General features: G+C 37.1%; 1 protein-coding gene and 1 pseudogene across 1 annotated transcript in view; both read right to left on the minus strand.

The window, feature by feature from the left end:
• Positions 1–1003: 1003 nt before the first annotated feature.
• Positions 1004–2162, minus strand: LOC132512936 (heterogeneous nuclear ribonucleoprotein D-like; annotated as a pseudogene).
• Positions 2163–5781: 3619 nt separating this feature from the next.
• CENPI (centromere protein I) overlaps positions 5782–23763 on the minus strand; it is a 45216-nt gene continuing 27234 nt past the window's right edge. Inside the window, exons 15-21 of the mRNA XM_060137511.1 lie at positions 20513–20604; positions 17484–17619; positions 16465–16589; positions 15406–15454; positions 15058–15276; positions 8637–8678; positions 5782–6707 (exon numbers count right to left, since the gene is read on the minus strand). Coding sequence (XP_059993494.1) covers positions 6606–6707; positions 8637–8678; positions 15058–15276; positions 15406–15454; positions 16465–16589; positions 17484–17619; positions 20513–20604 — 765 coding nt within the window. The 3' untranslated portion in view covers positions 5782–6605. The remainder of the gene's footprint in view (positions 6708–8636; positions 8679–15057; positions 15277–15405; positions 15455–16464; positions 16590–17483; positions 17620–20512; positions 20605–23763) is intronic.

The following is a 23763-nucleotide window of genomic DNA, read 5'->3' on the forward strand; positions in this document are numbered from 1 at the left end:
AGCTAAAACTTTTTTTTAATGCACCAGAAGATCTGTTGTAATGACATGACTTGGTCACACTTAGATTTGCATTTACATAAGATCTAAGGGATACCTTTCCCCACTATTCCTTTTACGTTTGAATATGGATATGCTTAACTATTCAGCTCATGCACTAACTGCACTAAAAATGATGAAACTTACTACCATGATTTTTTCTAAGAACTCACACCACGTAACAGTTAACACCCAATATAGCTTCCTAAAAATGCCCCAACAGAAAACATTTTGTTCAGTTTGGTGCTTGCTGTGACATAATACCAACAGAATAGTATACAATTAATTTACTCATCCACTACGTCATATATTTTAATCTAACTTTTGTTCAAATTTTAGTAACTTCATACCTATTTGCCAAAATCCTTGTGTTAAATGTAACTACATCTGATATTCTTAAACTGTGGCTCCTATAACACAGTTCAAGTGTTTTTTCCCCTGGGTATATTTAGACAGTTTAATCAAGAAAACAAAGTTATGGTATTATGATTAGCCAAAGCTCTTTCTAGCAGACCGCTGAATACAGCAAGTCATAACAAATGCCTTTCCAGAGACAAGAGCAAAGCAAAATATTTTCTATTCATAAAAGGAGCTACCAGCATGCTTTGTGCCATTAAAAAGTTACTTTTCAAAATATAACCAGAAGACTTATGGTCTACTAGAAAGCTTCACTCATCACAACACTATAACTACGCCACAGAAACTTTCATGACAAAGTCTCCAGATATACAAAGAGAAAACAACATTACTTAAAGGTATGTGGAAGCCTCAGTTAACAGGGAAATGAAGCCTTAGAACACAGAATACATCTAACAAAAAGAGAACAGAGTAGACACTGTAGCTGGCTATTTGTAAAGGACCACAGTTTCTCCCTATGGATCAACACCCCTACAAAATAAACTGTGCCTTAATTATTGCTTATTTAAAATTACACTTTTACAGGGCTATTTAGTACCTGACGCAGAAAAACAATCACATAAGGAAGCATTTATTTGAGGTTTAACATGAAATCATACAAATAAAATTTGTATAAACACAAATCCACGTCGAGTCATAACACAGATAGCAAAAGACAAAGTAAAAACAAAAACTAATTGGCGGCTATATACAGTTGGACACAGTTGTGTCTTGTACACTAGAAAGTCTTTTACAAAATAATCATCTTAGATCAACAGAAGACCAATCTTCAATGTCGTCCTGCAAGATGGGTTACCTTAGCAATCTCTTCCTGTTTTCTCCAACGTCCCCTTTTAGTATGGCTGGTAATTATTTTGGTGATTGCCACCCCCTCGAGATGCCTTGCCATAAGTGCTCTGTTGGCCTCGGCCACGACCCCTAGTACCACCTCGTCCACCAGCTGCAGCACCTCTTCCTCCTTTTTGTTGTTGCTGTTGCTGCCTATATACCTCTTTGGGTTGTGCAACTTTGATTTCACACTTCCCAGAACCAATTTGATGGTATCTGCTTTCTAACAATTTCTTTACTGGCTCTTCATCTGTATATGTAATAAAACAAAATCCTCTTCTTTCACTTTTGTATCCATGGGAAGTTCAATACTTTCAATCTCTCCAAAGGCTCCAAAATATTCTTTAATTTGTTCTTCTGAAGTATCTGGGCTCAATCCACCCACAAAAACCTTTTTAGGGGGTTCCTTCCCTTTTAAAGCTTTGGCTCTTTTAGGGTCTATCAATTTGCCATCCAGCTTGTGTTCTTTCATTTCCAAAACCTTATCAACACTAGCAGCATCTTTGAAAAGCACAAATCCAAATCCTCTTGATCTTCCAGTGACTGGATCTGTTTTAATTGTGCAGTCTACAACTTCCCCAAATCGAGACAAATATTCAGTCAGATCTTTCTTGCTTGTATCCCAGCTCAAGCCTCCAATAAACATTTTACCGTCATCCTGCTGATTCTTGCTCGCATTGATCTTAGATCCCTCTGCAAATTCCTCTATGTTGCTGTACTCGTTCATGTCTTCCATAGCGGCTGAGTTATCGGCCGGGAGGTGCTGGCGTGCAATCCGTGTCGCAGCAGCAGCGGCGGCAGAATGTTGTATGGAGCTGGATTTAAAATGGCGGCGGAAGAGCTGGAATAGTCTTTAATTGCATTTCTATAAGATATACTTTGATCAAATATAGCTTCCAAAGTAGGAAAAACTTTTCTATCTCTTTTCCCCTTTGTGGGTTTTCAATGAAAATTCTACAAATTTTCTATCATTTTACATGCCAAACCTTTGAAAGACAGACATCAGAATCTAAATTTTACCAAAGAGAGAATCAAGAGGCAAAGTATTTAAGTGACTTCCAAGGTCGTACAATTCACTAATGATGAACCTAAAACTAGAAGCAATAGAAGGACTCCTTAACATCCAGCCTCCAGCTCTGTGCACCAAATCTATTTAGATAAGCTAATATTCTTCCTGGCAAGCTGAAAAATGTTGCATTCCTGTTATATACTTTAAAATGGACTTTAATTCACATGTACTATTATGCTCCTTGGGAAGATATCCTCTTATGAGTATTATAAAAATAAAGCATTAATGATTCTGGTCAACAGTATATTCTGTTAAACACGATTGCCCATCGTCTTAATCAGATCAGGCTGCTATATAACAAAAATACCACAGACTGGGTGGCTTTAAAAAACAAATTTACTTCTCACAATTCTGAAGGCTAAAAGTCCAAGATCAGGGTGCCAGCATGGGTCCTCTTCCTAGCTTGTAGACAGCTGCCTTCTTGCTGGATCTTCACACAGTGGAGAGAAAGACTGTATCTCTCTTGTCTCATCTTATAAAGGCACTAATCCCATTAATGGGAGCACCACCCTTACAATTGAATTACCTCCCAAAGGTCCCATCTCCAAACACCATCACATTGGGGGTTAGGGCTTCAACATATGAATTTGAGGGAAACAAACATTCAGTCCATAGCATCCATCTTTAATAGAAACAGATTTTTTTTACATGACAGAAACAGAGGCTCTCTATATTAAAAAACCTAATAATTTAAACAAAGTGAAAAGTAGTATCAACTGAAAAAAATCTTAAAAATATAATACTAAGTTTAGAGAATATTTTTTCTTCTATCTAGTAAACCATTTTGTGATAAAAAATGTATCTGATATAAAGAGAATTTCTACTATGTTAATAAAAGTTATGTGAGGCACCATAGACTTATCTACTTTTCTTTCCAGATTGTCCCCCAAGACCAAAGGAGAAGTTATGATAAAAAGAAAAATAAAATGTTAGAAATCTAATAGCAGTGTTATTATTGAATATTAAGTCAATATTTAAAACATCAACAATTTTACACAAATACTGGGTAAACAAAGTGTTCTTTTTGTACAATTGGGAAAATAAAGCACATTTTCTATTTCTTTTCTTTTCTAGGCATGTTTGGTACTGAAACAAAATAGCTATTCTTATTTAAATTTTGTTTTTCTTTGCCATGAAGATTCTTCAAAAAAGACTTTTCAAATAACTAGATTTGGCATACTTGCATAGCTGTATATCTAATCTTAAGTGGGTTAAAAAATTGATCAAGAGAAGAATATGGTCAAAAAGGTACCCAGGGAATCATTACTGAACAAAAAGGCAAACTAAAGGAGAAAATTTTTTTCTCCCAGAACATTAACTTAAGTTTAGAAAAGTTTCTTCCATGATCTGAAGATTGTTACTGGTTAAATTTCATAAAAACTAATCAAACCCCTTCTCACAATTTAAAGTTCTACATGATCTTAAGGATCAAAATACCATGTTCTGAAAAACAATATGGGAAGTTATTTGGAGTACAAACTTTAAAAAAAAAGAGAATTCTCTAAATAGTTACCCATTGGGGAAGCTATCAGATTTACTTCAAAGCAGCTAAAGCTTCTTTTATCCAGGTATATAGGCTACATTCCACACCATTAAATAACCCTTCCTTTTTGAAACACTTTCTGTACTTGGCTTCCAGCACACCAGTCTCCTGACTTTTCTTTAAGCTCACTGGTGGGTCCTTCTCAGTCTTTTGCTGGTTCCTCCTCTACTTCTTAACATTGGCATACTCCAGGGCTCAGTCCTTTGCCATTTTCTTTTCAAGCTGTACTAAGTGATCTCATCCAATGTCATGGCTATTCCGTAAAGATTCCCAAATCAATTTTGTCAGTACCAAACTGTACCGTGAACTCTAGATTTGGATAGCCAACTGCCTATTTAGCATCTCCAACCTAACATGACTGAAAAAGAACTCATGATTCCACATTCCTCCAAATCTGTTCCTCATCTCTCTGTTCCAGAATTCACCCAGCTACTGTTAAAAACCTAGGAGTCATCCTTTACTCCTCCCTTTCTCTCTCCTCATATCCAAGCTATCAGCAGATCCTATCTTCTTTACCTTTAGAGCTTGCGTCCAGTATCTAACTACCCCCCCCCAACTCTCCATCATCCACCACACTAGTCTAAGACTCTTGCCTGGAACACTGTAATAACCTAACTGGTGTCTCTGCTTTCACCCTTAATCCTCTTCAGTCTAACCTTCACACTGCAGTTCCATACGGGTAAGTAAAATGATGCCACTCCTCTGCTCTCAGTCCTTCTAATGGCTTCACATTACGTATCCATACCAGGCTATCAGGATCTTCATGAACTACTCTCTGGCTTTCTCCCCTATTTCTTTTCTTACCATGTTTCTCCCTTAATCACTATGGTGTAACCTTACTGGCCTCTGCTATTCCTCAAACATGCCAAGTTAACATTTTTAAGCCTTTTTACTTGCCTTTACCTCTTCCCGGAATGCTCTTCCCCCAAATATTCACATGGTTCATACACTTATCTCATTAGGGCCTCTGCATTGGCCACCTCTTCAAACAGGCCTTCCCTAACCATCTTATCTAAAGTAGCAACCCCCTCAAACATGTATATCTCTTTATGTATAATTTGGTGGAAGGCAGAGTCTGATGATGAAGTCATTTTTCCCTAGTGGACTAAAGAATCTAGATCCTGAAAAATAAAATTAGCCACATTGAGGCTCTCTCTCCTTAGCCATGGATAGAAAGACAATCCAAGCACTCCCTAAGGATGGCAGTGTATTGGTGATGAGCATGGAAACTCAAGTGGAACCACTTGGCCTCTCTACCAATGAGGAAAGAATTTAGTCCCATATGCTCAGTTTGTTTCTTTCTGTCCCTATTCCTTGCTTTTTCACCTGATATTGTACATTTGTTTACATCTGTATTATCTGTCTTCTCCAATGGAATGTAGTAAATTCCACAAAAGCCGATACTGTATAACCAGCACACAGAAGAATACATGGTATATGGTAAGCTCAATAAATATGTATTAAATCAAAAATGAATGAAAAAAAATGAATGAATAAATAGTATTTCTAGTTTGAACACCATCCAATAATATAGTTTAGGGTTCTGTTTTGCTTTAAAAGGAAAAAAAAGAGCCACAATGTGCACTTAAAAATAAAAATAGGGCTTCCCTCGTGGCGCAGTGGTTGAGAGTCCACCTGCCGATGCAGGGGACACGGGTTCGTGCCCCGGTCCGGGAAGATCCCACATGCTGCGGAGCGGCTGGGCCCATGAGCCATGGCTGCTGAGCCTGTGGGTCCAGGGCCTGTGCTCCGCAACGGGAGAGGCTACAACAGTGAGAGGCCCGCGTACCACAAAAAAAAAAAATAAAAAATAAATAAATAATAAAATAAAAATAAATTCAGCTTGATTTCTTTCAAACGATACGAATTTTATTAAAAGAGGGACAGTTATTCAGTAGCGCTGAAGCAAAATTTTGTAGTCAATTTTCAGCAAGATACTCTAGCTATTATACAATTTTTTAAAAGCTTCAGAATTATTCCTGAAAATAGTTACAGTTAGTTAATTTGGACCTAAACACTAAAAAATGGGATATATACATACACATACATGTGCACACACACAAAATAGAGCAGTTTTGTGAAATCAAACTGGTATAAATAGGAATGTAGATTATCCCACAATCCTCTTCCCTTCCTTCTCTCATCAAACTGCTACCAGTGAAGGCCCAGAAATCTACCAGCTACTTAGAGCCACCTTTTAGAGCTAGAAATGTATCCTCTTAACTTGGTGTTGGTGTGGTTGTTCACAATAAGAAAAATGGCAATATCCACAGAGGTTTTACAGAGGCAGCTGAGTATTTTGCATGAATATGTCTGTAGCTTAACTGCCACCATATATTATTTACCTGCTCTCTTCCATCAAAAATGCAGCTCATAGTCCACAAGAATGTGAAAAATCCCACCACATAACAGATATGTCTCTTTATGTATAATTTGGTGGAAGGCAGAGCCTGATGAAGTCATTTTTCACTAATGAGCTAAGAATCTAGATCCTGAAAAATAAAATTAGCCACATTGAGGCTCTCCTGAGCCATGGATAGAAGGCCAGTCTAAGCACTCCCTGAGGATGGCAGTCTGTTGGTGAAATGAGTATGGAAACTCAAGTTGAGCTACTTGACCTCTCCAGCAACAAGGAAGGAATTTAGTCCCATATGCTCAGTTTGTTTCTGTCAACATTCATTTAATGTTGATCAGGTGGTTTATGCTCTCTGCTCAGGGGACAGAAGAACGATGAATACTGCTTCTTATGAAAAGTTTCAAGCCTTGTAACCCCTCTGAAAATAAATAGTCCAAATACCAGTTCCATTTCTTCCCCTGCAGGCACAAAAAAGGGAAAATTACTTATCAAATATTCTGTTTGCTTATTCTCTACCTCCTCTTCTTTGCCTAGGATAAGTTCCCAGCATCCTGGATGCACATACCAAGAGTTAGTTCGAGTGGCCAGGTTCGTAACTGAAACTCAGTCACTAAGTAACAGTCAAACCAGAGAGTACCCGAATTTTAAGGGCTAAATATTCCTTTTATTATACTGGCAAAAAAATTCAGCTGTTCAACTCTATGCCATAAATCACAGCAAGATCCTTTTTGACCCACCTCCTAGAGAAATGGAAATAAAAAACAAAAATAAACAAATGGGACCTAATGAAACTCCAAAGCTTTTGTACAGCAAAGGAAACCATAAACAAGACAGAAAGACAACCCTCAGAATGGGAGAAAATATTTGCAAATGAAGCAACTGACAAAGGATTAATCTCCAAAATTTAGAAGCAGCTCATGCAGCTCAATAACAAAAAAACAGACAACCCAATCCAAAAATGTGCAGAAGACCTAAATAGACATTTCTCCAAAGAAGATATACAGACTGCCAACAAACACATGAAAGAATGCTCAACATCATTAATCATTAGAGAAATGCAAATCAAAACTACAATGAGATATCATCTCACACCGGTCAGAATGGCCATCATCAAAAAATCTAGAAACAATAAATGCTAGAGAGGGTGTGGAGAAAAGGGAACACTCTTGCACTACTGGTGGGAATGTGAATTGGTACAGCCACTATGGAGAACAGTATGGAGGTTCCTTAAAAAACTACAAATAGAACTACCATATGACCCAACAATCCCACTACTGGGCATCTACCCTGAGAAAACCATAATTCAAAGAGTCATGTACCAAAATGTTCATTGCAGCTCTATTTACAATAGCCCAGAGATGGAAACAACCTAAGTGTCCATCATCGGATGAATGGATAAAGAAGATGTGGCACATATATACAATGGAATATTACTCAGCCATAAGAAGAAACGAAATTGAGCTATTATTTGTAATGAGGTGGATAGACCTAGAGTCTGTCATACAGAGTGAAGTAAGTCAGAAAGAGAAAGACAAATACTGTATGCTAACACATATATATGGAATTTAAGGAAAAAAATGTCATGAAGAACCTAGGAGTAAGACAGGAATAAAGACACAGACCTACTAGATAATGGACTTGAGGATATGGGGAGGGGGAAGGGTAAGCTGTGACAAAGCGAGAGAGAGGCATGGACATATATATACTAACAAACGCAAGGTAGATAGCTAGTGGGAAGCAGCCGCATAGCACAGGGAGATCAGCTCCGTGCTTTGTGACCACCTGGAGGGGTGGGATAGGGAGGGTGGGAGGGAGGGAGATGCAAAAGGGAAGAGATATGGGAACATATGTATATGTATAACTGATTCACTTTGTTATAAAGCAGAAACTAACACACCATTGTAAAGCAATTATACTCCAATAAAAAAAATTCAGCTGTTCAAATGAACAAGTACTGTGAAATGGAAATGGGTCATCATTCCTGCACTCTAGGAATTTAACATCTAAAACAGACAACACAGACATTATTATATTACTTCCTATATTAAATATGTACACAGCAGAGTTTCTATATTGAGACAATTGTGCTTGGCTTTGTTAAATAAGACGCATTACAGTGACACTTTGACTATGCAAGTGTATTATAAAATAAGATGATGCACAGACACAACAGCAAGAGTCAAACTATGAATAGTTTTATCTATGTAGAGGGTATGTGCCAACGAAGTCACATAAAAGTCACTGGAATTAATTCAGAAGGCAAACACTTCACTTTGACTTTGTCTAGGCATCAGACTTGGGATTTGGGAAAAAGTAAAGGTATAAATTCTTCTAATGAAATGAAGCTTTATGAAATCCCTGAACATGATGAAAATAAATTTACTTACCCGAATAGAGCTCAAATTTACTTTCCTTTCTTTTGGCCATTCCTTTCAAAACAAAAACAAAAACAAAAAAGAAAATGGAGAGAAATGGGGATGAAAATATTTGGTTAGCAAAAATTACCAGAAAATTAAGATGGCTCTTCACTATCTGATTCATTTGCTATGTTCTATTCCTACCAACACTCTTGGATTCCTTTTGAATAAGCACCCACTATAACCTTCCATATTTCTCCCTAGAAGCACAAACAGAAAAAAAAAATCACAGTGGTAAAGTGAGCACCATTTTGCTAATATTTGGCTTCATTTTTTAAAATTCTGTACTCAGCCACTGGGGTGGAGATGGAAGGTGGGCTTTTTCTGAGGAATATGATTACCTGAATTGAGTTTTGAAGGATGAGGATGAAGTCTGGTGAGGTAGTCTGAGTACCCAGTAGATTCTATGAATTTGTAATTCTTTATAAAATCTCAGAGCTATGTGAGCTAGCTAGTTATTCCCCGGCTTTAACTATCACCTACTGTACTTCATTGAAGAGCCATCAATTCTAACAAATTTTTATGTATCACTAAGAAAAAACTCTGCCTGTTAAACTACACATAACACAATGCATTTTTAACACTTAGAAGTTTTTATTTTATAATGATTGAAAGAGTTTTAGATGTAGGCAGATTTTGATCATATATCATTTTTACAAACATGAAATGGTAAATATAAACAAAATTAAGTGATGAAAGTATTTCTAAAACTTCACATTCAGAGTCCAACTCTTCTGAATTACTTTTCTACTCAAGGGTTGTGGATATCTATGTTTTTTCACACAATATCATCCTCTGTGCCAGAGTGTTGATTATGTAGCATTTCTTTTTTTTTTTTTTTTATGTAGCATTTCTTAAAGGGACTAATAAAGGCTATGGTGCTTGGGTCCCAACTGCATAAATCTAACCTACTTTTGGCCCTTGCTTCAAGGAAAGTCCATAACATGTATGGTTCACCACTTCCCTCCCTTCTTCCTCCAAGTCATTTGGTTTTGAGAGCTTAAAACAGTGCTCCAGCATCGTCTCCAATCTTTCCCCCATGCTGCTGACATCCAATCTGCAAGGTCTGATTCTGGCAATCTGCCTGCACACACTCAAAAACAGCAAATGACAACTATATCATGATTGCTGTCTGGCTGACATCAATCACAAGATGCATCTTGATCTCTGAGAAGTTATAAAAAGTGAAAAAAATGTGTGTTTTTGGAACTGATGAAGTATAGTCCATGCTGATGAATTCCATATTGATTCCTCTCATTCCAACCACTCTCTTGAGTTCTAAGCCCCTATTTCAAACTGCCTACTTACACTTCTTCATGGATATCTAACAGGCATCTCAAACTTAAGTACGTCAAAACGAAACTTCATTCTCAACTTGTCCTCTGCAAAAAACAAAATAACCTATCCTGTTCTTCTATCAGTATTCCTCTTATTAATAAATGGAACCACCATCAACCCACTTGCTCAATTCAAAAAATTCAAAAGTCCTTTCCTTTTTCTCATTCCCACTTCTGATCAAGCCATCAGGCCCTGTCTACTCTATCTCTGCAGTATATCTCCAATCAGTCCACTTCTATGCATCTTCACTACCACCACTTGCATACAAATCACTATCAATCTATTTTGTCTACACCAAGAGCCTCCTAATTGGTGCCTCTGCTTCCACTCAGGCCTCCTCTTATAACTCTATCCTCCACCAAAAAGCCAAAGTGATCTCCACTAAATGTCAACTCAGACCATACTACAACCCTGCTTAAAAATATTTCACAAAAGACCCCGAATACCCAAAGCAGTCTTGAGGGAAAAAAAGGGATCTAGAGGAATCAGACTCCCTGACTTCAGACTATACTATAAAGCTACAGTAAACAAGACAATATGGTACTGGCACAAAAACAAAAACATAGATCAATGGAACAAGATAGAAAGCCCAGAGTTAAACCCATGCACCTATGGTCAACTAATCTATGACAAAAGAGGCAAGGATATACAATGGAGAAAAGACAGTCTCTTCAATAAGTGGTGCTGGGAAAACTGGAGAGCTACATGTAAAAGAATGAAATTAGAACACTCCCCAACACCATACACAAAAATAAACTCAAAATGGATTAAAGACCTAAATATAAGACCAGACACATAAAACTCTTAGAGGAAAACATAGGAAGAACACTCTTTGACATAAATCACAGTAAGATCTTTTTTGACCCACCTCCTAGAGAAATGGAAATAAAAACAAAAATAAACAAATGGGAACTAATGAAACTTAAAAGCTTTTGCACAGCAAAGGAAACCATAAACAAGACAGAAAGACAACCCCCAGAATGGGAGAAAATATTTGCAAATGAAGCAACTGACAAAGGATTAATCTCCAAAATATATAAATAGCTCATGCAGCTCAATATTAAAAAAACAAACAACCCAATCCAAAAATGTGCAGAAGACCTAAATAGACATTTCTCCAAAGAAGATATACAGATAGCCAACAAACACATGAAAGAATGCTCAACATCATTAGTCATTAGAGAAATGCAAATCAAAACTACAATCATCTCACACCGGTCAGAATGGCGATCATCAAAAAATCTAGAAACAATAAATGCTGGAGAGGGTGTGGAGAAAAGGGAACACTCTTGCACTGCTGGTGGGAATGTGAATTGATACAGCCACTATGGAGAACAGTATGGAGGTTCCTTAAAAAACTACAAATAGAACTACCATACGACCCAGCAAGCCCACTACTGGGCATATACCCTGAGAAAACCATAATTCAAAAAGAGTCATGTACCAAAATGTTCATTGCAGCTCTGTTTACAATAGCCAGGAGATGGAAGCAACCTAAGTGTCCATCATCGCATGAATGGATAAAGAAGATGTGGCACATGTATACAATGGAATATTACTCAGCCATAAAAAGAAACGAAATTGAGTTATTTGTAGTGAGGTGGATGGACCTAGAGTCTGTCATACAGAGTGAAGTAAGTCAGAAAGAGAGAAACAAACACCGTACGCTAACACATATATATGGAATCTAAGGGAAAAAAAAGGTCATTAAGAACCTAGGGGTAAGACGGGAATAAAGACACAGACCTACTAGAGAATGGACTTCAGGATGGCGGGGAGGGGTAAGCTGTGACGGGGTGGGAGAGTGGCATGGACATATATACACTACTGGGCGTGAGGTGGATAGCTGGTGGGAGGCAGCCTTGTGGCGCGGGGAGATCAGCTCGGTGCTTTGTGACCTCCTGGGGGGGGTGGGATAGGGAAGGTGGGAGGGAGGGAGACACAGGAGGGAGGAGATATGGGAATGCATGTATATGTATGGCTGATTCACTTTGTTATAAAGCAGAAACTAACACACCATTGTGAAGCAATTATACTCCAATAAAGATGTTAAAAATAAATAAATTTTAAAAAAAAGAATTAAACAACAACCAAAAAAGAAATAGAAAGTATTATCAAAACAACAAGGTCCTGCTGTATAGCACAGGAAACTATATTCAATATCTTGTAATAAACCATAATGGAAAAGACATTTTTATTTTAAAAAAGTTATCAAGAAATTACATAAAAGCCCATGACCAGATGGCTTCATGGGTAAAATTTACCAAATATTTAAAGAAGAATTAATGCCAATCCTTCACAAACTCTTCCAAAGAACAGGAGAGAGAATACTTCCTAACTTATTTTTTGAGGCCAGAATTAACCTGAAACCAAAACCAGACGGACATCATGAGGAGAAACCAATATCCCTTATCTTCCACAATCTACTGAGAGACCAAATCTGCAGGAAATTATGCTAGGTGAAATAAGCCAAACACAGAAGGGCAAATACTATAAGATACCACTTATATGATGAATCTGAAATAATCAAACTCATAGAAGCAGAGAGTATACTGGTCATTGCCAGGGGCTGGGGGGAGAAGGAAATGAGGAGGCTTTTTTAAAAAAAAGCACAAGCGATAAAAGAAAAAAGTAATAAATAGAGTTCATCAAAACTTAAACTTTTGTGCTTCAAAAGATACCAACTAAAAAATGAAAAGACACCCCAAAGAATAGGGGAAAACTTTACAAATCATATATCTGATAAGCAACTTGAATCTACAGTACAGACATGAGTCTTATAAGCCATTAAGACAAATAACCTAATTTAAAAAGGGGCAAAGGGCTGTTGGTGGGAATGTAAATTGATACAGCCACTATGGAGGTTCCTTAAAATAGATAGTTCTAAAAACAGAACTATCATATGACCCAGCAATCCCCCTACTGGGCATATACCCTGAGAAAACCATAATTCAAAAAGAGACATGTACCACAATGTTCATTGCAGCACTATTTACAATAGCCAAGACATGGAAGCAACCTAAGTGTCCATCGACCAATGAATGGATAAAGAAGATGTGGCACATATATACAATGGAATATTACTCGGCCATAAAAAGAAACAAAATTGAGTTATTTGTAGTGAGGTGGATGGACCTAAAGGCTGTCATACAGAGTGAAGTAAGTCAGAAAGAGAAAAACAAATACCGTATGCTAACACATATATATGGAATCTAAAAAAAAAATAGTTCTGAAGAACCTAGGGGCAGGACAGGAATAAAGACAGACATTGATTGACATGTATACACTGATGTGTATAAAATTGATGACTAATAATGACCTGCTGTATAAAAAAATAAATAAAATTCAAAAATTCAAAAAAAAGAAAAAACATACGCAGACATAGAGAATGGACTTGAGGACATGGGGAAGGGGAAGGGGAAGCTGGGACAAAGTGAGAGAGTGGCATGGACATATATACACTACCAAATGTAAAATAGATAGCTAGTGGGAAGCAGCTGCATAGCACAGGGAGATCAGCTCAGTGTTTTGTGACCACCTAGAGGGGTGGGATAGGGAGGGTGGGAGGGAGACGCAAGAGGGAGGAGATATGGGGATGTATGTATGTGTATAGCTGATTCACTTTGTTACACAGCAGAAACTAACACGCCATTGTATAGCAGTTATACTCCAATAAACATGTTTAAAAAAAAAAAAGCAGATCCTGGATATCACCCCAGTTAGTAAATCAAAATGTCAGGCTGAAAGCAATCAAGGATATATACTTTGGAAAAGCAGCCCGGGTACTTCTGCTGCTGAGTCAGGGTAGAATCCCTGCTCAAGCCCTATAATTCTGCTTAAATTCCTCAAACATAGCATGCTCTAACATAGGGGTCCACAAACCACATCCAGTCCAATGCCTGTTTTTGTAAATAAACTGTTATGGAACACAACTATGCCCGTTTGTTTACTCATTGTCTATAGCCACTTTCACGCTACAACAGCAAGGTTGAGTAATCTTAACAGAGACCATGTGGCCTGCAAAGCCTGAAATATTTACAGTCTGGCCGCACACAGAAAAAGTTTGCTGTCCCCTGTTCTAGCTTTACACTTTTCCTCAAATACTGCTCCTGTCTTGACAAGCTCATACTCATCCTTTAAAACTCCAATTAGCATCACTTCTGTAAAGCCTGAACTGGCTCTACAGAAGCCCCCCTGTATATTTTTTCATCATTCTCTGTACTTTCCCTATATTACTCATCATTCTTTATTGTAAGATGTCTGTTTAATGACTGCCTCCCTGACTAGATTCCAAGCTCTACGAGGGCAGTACTCAGATGTGTCTTGTTCACCACAGTGCCTGGTTCTTACATGAATATATTAAACATTTACTCAATGAATATCTCCCCCGTTCTATACACTTTTTCATTTTGTTAGATTTCTCAATGTTCCAGTCTGTTCAGGGAATTCTGAATCCAGATTCTAACAGTGTATTTGTAATCCCATCCTGTTGTGTCATCCACACATATGATATGCACACCATTTGAGTTCTCTGAGTCACTGATAATGTTGAAAATGACAAGGCTGGTGTAAAGTCCTGAGAAGACCTCCTTGCTTACATACTGATATCAACCCATTAAATCAGCAGTCTTTGGCTAAGACTCCAACTCTAATTATAACATCATCTAGCCTACATTTTCCATCTTGCCTAGAAGGATTTTACTAAAGCTTCAACTTCTCTGTACCCTTTTCTTACCTGGCACCACCTCTACGCAGGTAGAACTGAACTAATATTCACTAATTCTCACAATTGTATCTCTTCTCACTTCACCTAACTGTATTGCAGTAATGTTCACAAATTTGTCTCTGCCACAAGCCCAAGCTCTTTGTGGGTAGAAACTAATACTTAACTTTGAATCCCCAGAGCCTAGCACAATGCCCAAAAGTTAGCTGATACTCAAAAAGTATGACTGAACACATCTTGCAATTCAGACACACTAAATTTATGGTGTTTCCTATTTCTGCCATCATAGTATTCCTATAGAAAATCTAAAAATCATTTAAATACTCTTACCTGTAGCAGAAAGAAAACAGCATAACCCAAAAGAGCAGGATGATGGACTAAATTTAAACTGTTTTTGTACTCTGCTACTGAAGCTTTTTCTAAGACTTTGGGGTCAATATATAATCCTTTCTGGAAGGGTTTGGATGTCCACAGGCAACCAACCGTGGCTGTCAAATAGTGATTAAATTCTTGATAGGTCTTGCTGCTGAAGCTGAACTCTGATTTTGTCTATTGGGAAAGAAAAAAAATTGTCATCATCACCTATTCTCCCTTTCCTTCTTATTCCCAACAGATCATATATCTTTACACTCAATTTTTAAACAATGATGATTTAAAACAGAGATTCATCATCCATACCTTTTGTACCAACTCATTTTTCTTTGCAGCAGTCAAATTTTTACGATACCTAAAGACAGAGCAAAGAGAACTTTTACCATTAAATGCCTTTGATATGTAAACATAAACAAAAGTTTACATTTTAAATGTAAATATATGCACATACACAAATATCCAGCTGTCTATTTAAGTTTTTTTTCCTTTTGTGGTACATTTTCCTCAAAGAATAAAAATTAACAGAGGCTCAAATATTGAGTTGTACATTTAGGATAAGTACTTGTAAATTTAAGATATGCATTTAAGATATGACTCTAAATTATACTTCAGTAAAAAAGGAAATGCTTTTAATGTTTCACTGTTAAAAATTAATAGAGGCTCAAAAGCAGTCACTGATACAAAACATATTACAAAACGTATTTTCCTAATGTGGAAAAAAAGGTGCAGTAGAAAGGATAAAGGGAAAACTTAGAGATGTAATCTTTTCTTGCCTGAGAACTAGTCTAAGTAGCTTTTCAACATTTTAACCTTGGCATAGTCTTATAAGTTATGCCAAAAGGGTCTACACTTATGGGCTAAAAAGAGCAATTTCAGTCCATAAGTGAAAAAATTAGAAGAGATCAGAAATAATACTTACAGTTTCATATAATTGGTAATAGCTCCCCTTATCTCCCAGAAAATGTTCTTTTTACCAGAGAAGCTATGTAGACTTAAACCAGTTGTCAGTAAATGACTAATTATTCTTTGAGACACAGCAGTGAGAATTAACAATGCCGAGTGCAACGGTACCAGTGCACAAAAGATCCTTAACTGTGAATCCTTTTAATCCATATCCCCTCACAGTGACATTTTAAAAACATAGTTAAAATAGTCCCATGTTGGAAGGTCATTCCCTAAAGAAAGCCATGTTTCCTTTTTCCAAAGGTCCTGGCAGAAAATGGATAACAATATTATTGTATTTTATATTTCACTGTATTATGTACAATAAACTTATTGTAGTATATTCATAAATTATTGTATAGCTGGAAAATGAAGATGGAATTATGATGTATTAATTCATAAAATGGTAAAAAGGCTTTGTACCTGTCCATAATGTAACAGAGCTGGTTCAGGATACTGGAATCCAGGCTGAGGAGTGCAGGATAGAAGACCCCAGGAGGAAACAACACCACCAATGGAAGGTTATAATTTATATATATGTCACACACCTTTTGGGAAGAATGACAACACCAGTATATAAATTATTCCTCAGAACTCCTCAACCAACTTCACTCAAAGAATCACCACTAGAGAATAAGCAATAATATAACATCAGGTTTGGGCCTGCCTGATTCATAAATAGAATACGTAGCCACAACCTGCTTAAAAATGTACCTCACCAAACAGCAACCTTACAAGAGAGGATTATTTCTGCAAGGTAGTTATTAAACTCTTTTATTTTTTTCTGGGGAGAGATCTTAGAGTTAGGGAGAAAGGGGAAGGGAGCATTTCTTTCTTCTTAAGTCCTATAAATACTGAATTATCATATTAGTTAGCTGTCAACCTGGAAAACAAAGGAGCATGCTTCCAAGCAAATATAACACAAGACAACTAAGTATCAATGAAGGGAAGAAGCCAGGAAAACTGAGATTAGTGGGTACTTCCTGGATAATAGTTCTGTCTAGGTTGAATACTATAAAACAATAGAAGAGGACCAGAATCATAGGTACTGGGAGAAATAAGGCAGTTGAAAGGTGGGGGGTGGAGAGCTAAAGAAATAAAAGGTATTTTTGTTTTTTTACCAGGGGTTGGAAATGTACAATGGATGAGAAAAAAGTGATACTAAAGACAGACTTCTGTCTAGGGCCAGCATTATTCAGGGGAACGTCTATTAAAGTGGTACCTGGACTTCAAAAAAAGCTTTTGCTTTTTCCCCTTTGTTTTATGCATGTTAACTATTCAGGCCAGAATACAATCATTAACTTCAAAATACATAGCTTATCTCAAGTATGCTAATAAGGTCATAGCCCAACTTAATAGTTGTGCATAAAATTTAAACAATAGACTAGTAGAGCAGACAGCCATCACAAAAATCAAAGTAGCGAAAATGGGGTGTGTACTACCTTCTCATAGAAATCCAAAATAAAGTGCAGCAAGAAGGTACTGTTGTTTTCCAAGCGCATTGCAGTAGTGGACAGCCACCCTACATAGTGAATCAGTTTAGACACAGAGTTCATGGATCCACCTAAAGTTGTCTCTCTGCAATAAGAAACCAAGATCCATATTAGCAAAAGTCCTCACATTTTCCAAGCTAAAGCTGGATTAAATATACAGCAGAAAGTCGGTGGGAATTTCAGAAAACGATCAGTGCTCCAATGTATAATTCACATTTTTTTTAACTGCAGTGATTAATCATAAAACTATACAGCCCTCTAGGGAACCATTAAGATCAATTCATAGAACATCCCTGAGCAACCATTCTACTAGTAAATACCAGAGAAAGAAAGGATTAAGCTCCAGACTTTAGATAATATCACCAATGTGCAGGGACCATAGCAGTCAGCAAATTAGTTTCTAAGTACACAAATCCAAACCCAGTTTTGCCTAAATTCCTGAACTAAAATGCTGTTAAAAATATTTTCACTTTAATTTAACTGGAATTCAATTCTAAAACTGAATGAGTAAAATTTTTGGCATCTTTTATTCTAGTAAAAACCAGATCTAGATATTTTATATTCTTCCCAAATCAGTGAACCATGTCTCTTTAAATTACACATGGGTATAACTGGTTCAATCCATCCATCTCCCCACCCCTCTCCTTCAATCCACTGTTGAGTGGATTAGGAAAAGACTGGGAAATGTGATTTCATAGCTTTAACCTCAGATCTAGGTAGCCAACAACAGTTATGCACAAGGAAAAAGGAATAGCATATATATAGTCTTAGAGCCTGAGATGATGATAACTCTACCATTACCCACCACCATGATGATTCTGTGCCAGAGCAAGCAGGGAAAGATTAAGAGACGGTTCAAATAGGTGGGCATACATACAGTCAGCCCATCACTTGCAAAACTGTACTTTATGATTTCTGGCAGCATCTGACAAATATGTCTGAAATAATTTGTACAATGATGATTGCTCAGGTAGCATCTTTGAAAGTGTTTCTCCACAGGACACTACTGGCATTTTGGATGACACAATTCACCATTCAGGACTGCCTCCTACTCCCCACCCACTACAGAACGTTTAGCACCTCTGGCTCCTACCTACTAAAAGATGCTAGCACCCTCTTCCCAGTCACTGTGCCAACCAAAAATGCCCCCTGGAGAGCCACTGCTGAGAATGGTTTCCCACCCTTCTCTCCTTGTGATCTACAACTACAATTTACTCCCTCTTTGCCAGTCATATGGCATATTGTCATACGATGGAGACATAGCATTACACTCATATCTCCAAGATAGAAAAATTATTGAGAACTTAACAGCTATATTATATAATGCCAAGTAGTATTATGACAAGCAAAGTTACCTACAATTATGTCCATTTATTTGTTTTAAGAATTTTAGAAAGCAGAGCCCCTTTGTAAATGCCCTCTCAAAATTTATGACAGTAATTAAAAAGGATCCTAGGATTTTTAGAAAGAAAATATATAAATTATAAAGCACCTGTATTAGGGTGTCTAAGACTTACATTGCAAATTGGCCAAAGATTATAAATGCAAACATACTATTCTTAATAGAATTGAGGTGTTTGAAGAGGTTAACTATTCAAACGGAATTTCTTTATGATAGTGGTTCACAAACTTTAGCTTGCACCAAAATTATGGAAGCATTTGTTAAAACACAGATTACTGGGCTCTACCTCCAGAGTTTACTTCAGTAGGTCTAGGGTAGTACCTGAGAATTTGTATCTCTACAGGACCCCCGGTGATGCTGATGCTGCTGGTTCAGGGACCACACTTTGAGAAGCACTGCTTTACAAGATACTTTCACTACGCACTAATGCTCCATTTCCTTCTAAAAGTGATCAGACATACACGATATATGGAAGCACTGCAATAATGAATATGAAGAATTAAAAAGTTTCCAGGCAACTCCCAAGAAGCTTCTATTCTCCTAACAAAGTAGGAGATAACTATAGGGAAAAGAACATATAGAAAAATAGATCTGGGCTAATCTAACTAAGCCAACCACCAGCTACTTGCAGTTGGAGCTAAGGGATCCTTATCTTATAAAGTAAGAATGTGACTGATAATACAGGGAATCTGAACATCCATTAGATATTTGAACATATTAAGAACTATTAATTTTTAGGTGTTATACTGGTATCATTTTTCAACAGCTGAAATGATGTCTGGGTTTTGCTTAAAAAATATCTAGTACAAAGGAGGAGGAAAGTGAGGGGTGTTATAGATGAAAAAAAGTTAACCATGAGTTGATAACTGTTGAAGCCGGGTGATGCGTACATAAGGGTAACAATTGTACTATTTTCTCTACTTTTGAATATGTTTGTAATTTTCTATAATATAAAAAAAAATTAATGTTAAAAAAGAATACAGGAGAAGCAAAAGACTCTAGGTAGAAAGAGTCAAAAAAACCCTGATCAGGCAGTTCCTTGAAATTCAGTCAGGCTTTTACTTTCACTTTGAGGTTTCACATTTAACAGTAATGAACATAATGGAAATTCAGGGCTCTTTTTTAATTACGAAGTGAAAATAAATTAACATATATAAGCAAAATACATCAGGGAAACATAAAAAAAAAATCTGTACAGCAAAATTACAGATCTTCCTAGCCATCATCAAAATTGACTTCACATATAAGCAAGAATACATTTTATAAAATGAGCTAAACTGAATGGAAGTCAAAGTTGCAAGTTCTAACATCAGCTGGCCATTGTTTTGCTATATTAACTCTTGCAAGTGACTCAGAGGCTTGGGGGTTGCTTTCTGACTTATAGAATAAAACTTGAAGAATTAACTTTCCTCACAGGATTGTAGGGAAGAGTGAAAAGTAACAAAAAACATTTTTTTTAGAAAAGTACAATTAAGCATTTACATGAAGCAATTAGGTTTTATGCCACACTATTAAACTCCATATGCCAACAGTTTTGTAGAGATCAACTCTTAAGGAGGGTTGTAAGATAACTCACAGAGGACTGTTCACAGATTTCACGTGGATGTCCATAGAAAGCCACAACAGCCAATTCTGCAGTAGCTCTTTCAGACACTGAAGAACACTACACTGTGGACACAAAACAAAAAAAATCATCAGACATACCATAGTGCTGAGAACTAACAGACTAAACCAGAGGCTTAGAGGTGGAAGGGACTGTGGAGATAACCACATCCAATTCAGAACCCAATAGCTGCTTCTCCAACCTAATCGGTCACCAAGAGACAGATTAATGCAAGTACAAGTTTATTTTACCATTTTCTCTACAAGCCTGCCCCCATCTTATCAGTGAGGAACAGACTCTTGTTTCTTTAAATTATATTCATTCATAACATATATTACATCAGCCACCCCTTATTATTTCCCCTCAGAGATCCTTTGAAGCTGCTACAGATAGGAGTTTCCCACCCTTTTCGCCTTGTGTCTACAACTGCAATTTACTCTTTTTGTTGGTCATAAAATTTATCTTCTGTGATTGTGGAAAACAAACAATCCTATAGTTTTTCCTTTGTCAGGCCTTGCCTTGATTTCCCAGGGACTCATTCACATACAAAAAATATAGTCTTGAAATAAGTGTGCCTGGAACACTTATAAGGATAAATCATAATATCTATAAATTTGAAAGCAATCCATACCATCCCAAAACCTAACACAGGAAAACTTTCTTAAATATCCTTAATAAATGATGGTCTAGATACTATTTATATTTGAGTATCTCCAGTGATAAAATGCTTACTGCTACCTCATAGCACAGTTCAATTAATATTTTTTTAGGGACTTCCCTGGTGGCGCAGTGGTTAAGAATCCACCTGCCAATGCAGGGGACACGGGTTCGATCCCTGGTCCAGGAAGATCCCACATGCTGCAGGGCAACTAAGCCCGTGCGCCACAACTATGGAGCCTGCACTCTAGAGCCCGCGAACCACAACTACTGAGCCCACGTGCTGCAACTACTGAAGCCTGCACGCCTAGAGCCCATGCTCAACAAGAGAAGCCACCACAATGAGAAGCCCGCGCACCACAATGAAGAGTAGCCCCAGCTCGCCGCAACTAGAGAAAGCCCATGTGCAGCAACGAAGACCCCAACACAGCCAAAAATAGATAAATACATAAATTAATTAAGAAACATATATTTTTTTAGAAAGTGACACCTCACATTCAGGTTATAAATATGTTCAAGTTGAAAGCAACCTTGGAATCACCTAAAACAATCTTCTATTTTGGTGTCAATTTAACACTTGAAAAGATATTCGATATTACTATGACATATTCAGAAAATCTCCACTCACCTACTCTACCCCATCCAGTCTCCACATTAAAGGAAGGCATGAGATTCTTACGTTTATGAGAAGGGGGCATGGGCTTAAAACAAAAATGGTTGAGAAGCACAGCTCTACACTCCTAAGTTATGGTCTCCAACTTCATCTGGGCCCTTAATGAAGCTCAATAATCCTTTTTACTATATTTCTCTTCAATTAGCTGTCTCTCGCTCCCGTTCTTTTTAATGGCTAAGCACATAACACCATCTTGAAGCCCCCTACTCAATTCTGTCCTCTACAATGCACTTCCTATTTTGAGAAATTTAACATTTTTAGGCACAAGTATTTCAATTTCTTGCTCTTTTTTCAAACTGTACAAATGTATCTATATGTCCACCTATCTCTACATCCTCATCCCCAATCTTAGAGAATAAGTAGTACCTCCCAACCTCTTACCAACCATTCAATCAAAGTCCTCTACCTAGTCTTAAACCAATACCTTCATGCTTTTTCTGAAACCCTGCCACTGTCAATTATCCCTCATCTTTCCCCCATTTTCAACCTCTCTCTCTTCTCATCTGGCTCCTTGCATCCTATCTATAAACATGTGCAGGTTTTTCTCACTTTGGGGACAAAGAAAATTACAACCTTCCCTTGATTCAAAGTCCCACTACAGCTCTCTCTCTCTCTCTCTACCTCTTCTTTTTAGCCAAACTTTTGGAAACACAGTCAATACTCATTGTCTTGTCTTCATTTCTCATCAACTCCTCAACCTCCACAATTTGGTTTTTACCCCCACACTCCACTGAACCTGCTCACAAAGGTAGCCAAGACCTCTGTATTATCAATTCCAAAAGAAACTTTTTTTTGGTCCACATCTTTCTGGACCCTCTTGGGATATGTAGCACTCCTTCTTGATAGCCTGTATTCTCTCTGTTTCTTTGGCACTACTGTTCTCCTGGTTCTTTTCATACCTCTTGAAAAGGTTCCTTCATAGACACCTCCTTTTCAGTGAGATTTAAACAGTGAGCATTCCCCTGATTTCTGTCTTTGGCCTTCTGTCTGTTTCCCTTCCTCTCCCCACCCCCCACTCTCAAATATAAATATATGCATGTGTATATAAATGTATATATACTTATTAGGCTGGAACATATGAAACTGCCAATTGTGAAACATCTTTGACTTATTAGGTTAAACCTATTCATATGGTTTAACCTAATATTTACAGATAAATAGCACTCTAGATTGGTAGAATAAGAGAAGAAATAAAGAATAACTGAATTAGAAGATCGGAAGAGAATCACAGAAAGTTGCAAAATGAAGTCTCTGAAAATGTGTTATCTGGGAGAAGCAGTGGGTATTGTCATGTGAATGACATGACATGGTAAGGTACAAAGTTACAAATAATATAAATAAAACTTGAATCCAAGTTAATGTGATAGGTAATTATAAAGTACCAGTTGATTATGACAAACACTAACCAGGACAATATATTTTTCCTGTAAATGTGGCAAACAGTAAGTGATTTAAGGTGAAAAAAAGAAACATTAATTATATTGTCACTCTTTTAGAAAAGGAATAACCATTCTATTAAAAAGTGGCTCTCAAACTTAGTCCTGGAAGCCACAGTGGGTTTTTTTTGGAGCACACCGCAAAATAGTAACAACTTTTAATTTTATTATATAAGGTTAGAACAATTTTATTAGCAGAAAATGACTATATTATAACACATAGTGGGTGCTCAATACACATTTGAGAAATGAATAAGTGTATCTACAAAATTATCAACCACAACAATCAAACTAAGTATGCTTAAGTTATTTCCCAGTTTGTTTTTATTAATACTCATTTGCCACCTGTTCATTCACTTTGTCATCTGTTACAGTTCAGGAAAATTACATGTAACAAAACCTTAAAAACAGAAGATTCTACACATTAACTTTGATTTGAATGATGCAGGACCTCAAGT

The sequence above is a fragment of the Lagenorhynchus albirostris genome, chromosome X, assembly GCF_949774975.1.
Source record: "Lagenorhynchus albirostris chromosome X, mLagAlb1.1, whole genome shotgun sequence".
In the NCBI taxonomy this organism is placed as follows: Eukaryota; Metazoa; Chordata; class Mammalia; order Artiodactyla; family Delphinidae; genus Lagenorhynchus; species Lagenorhynchus albirostris.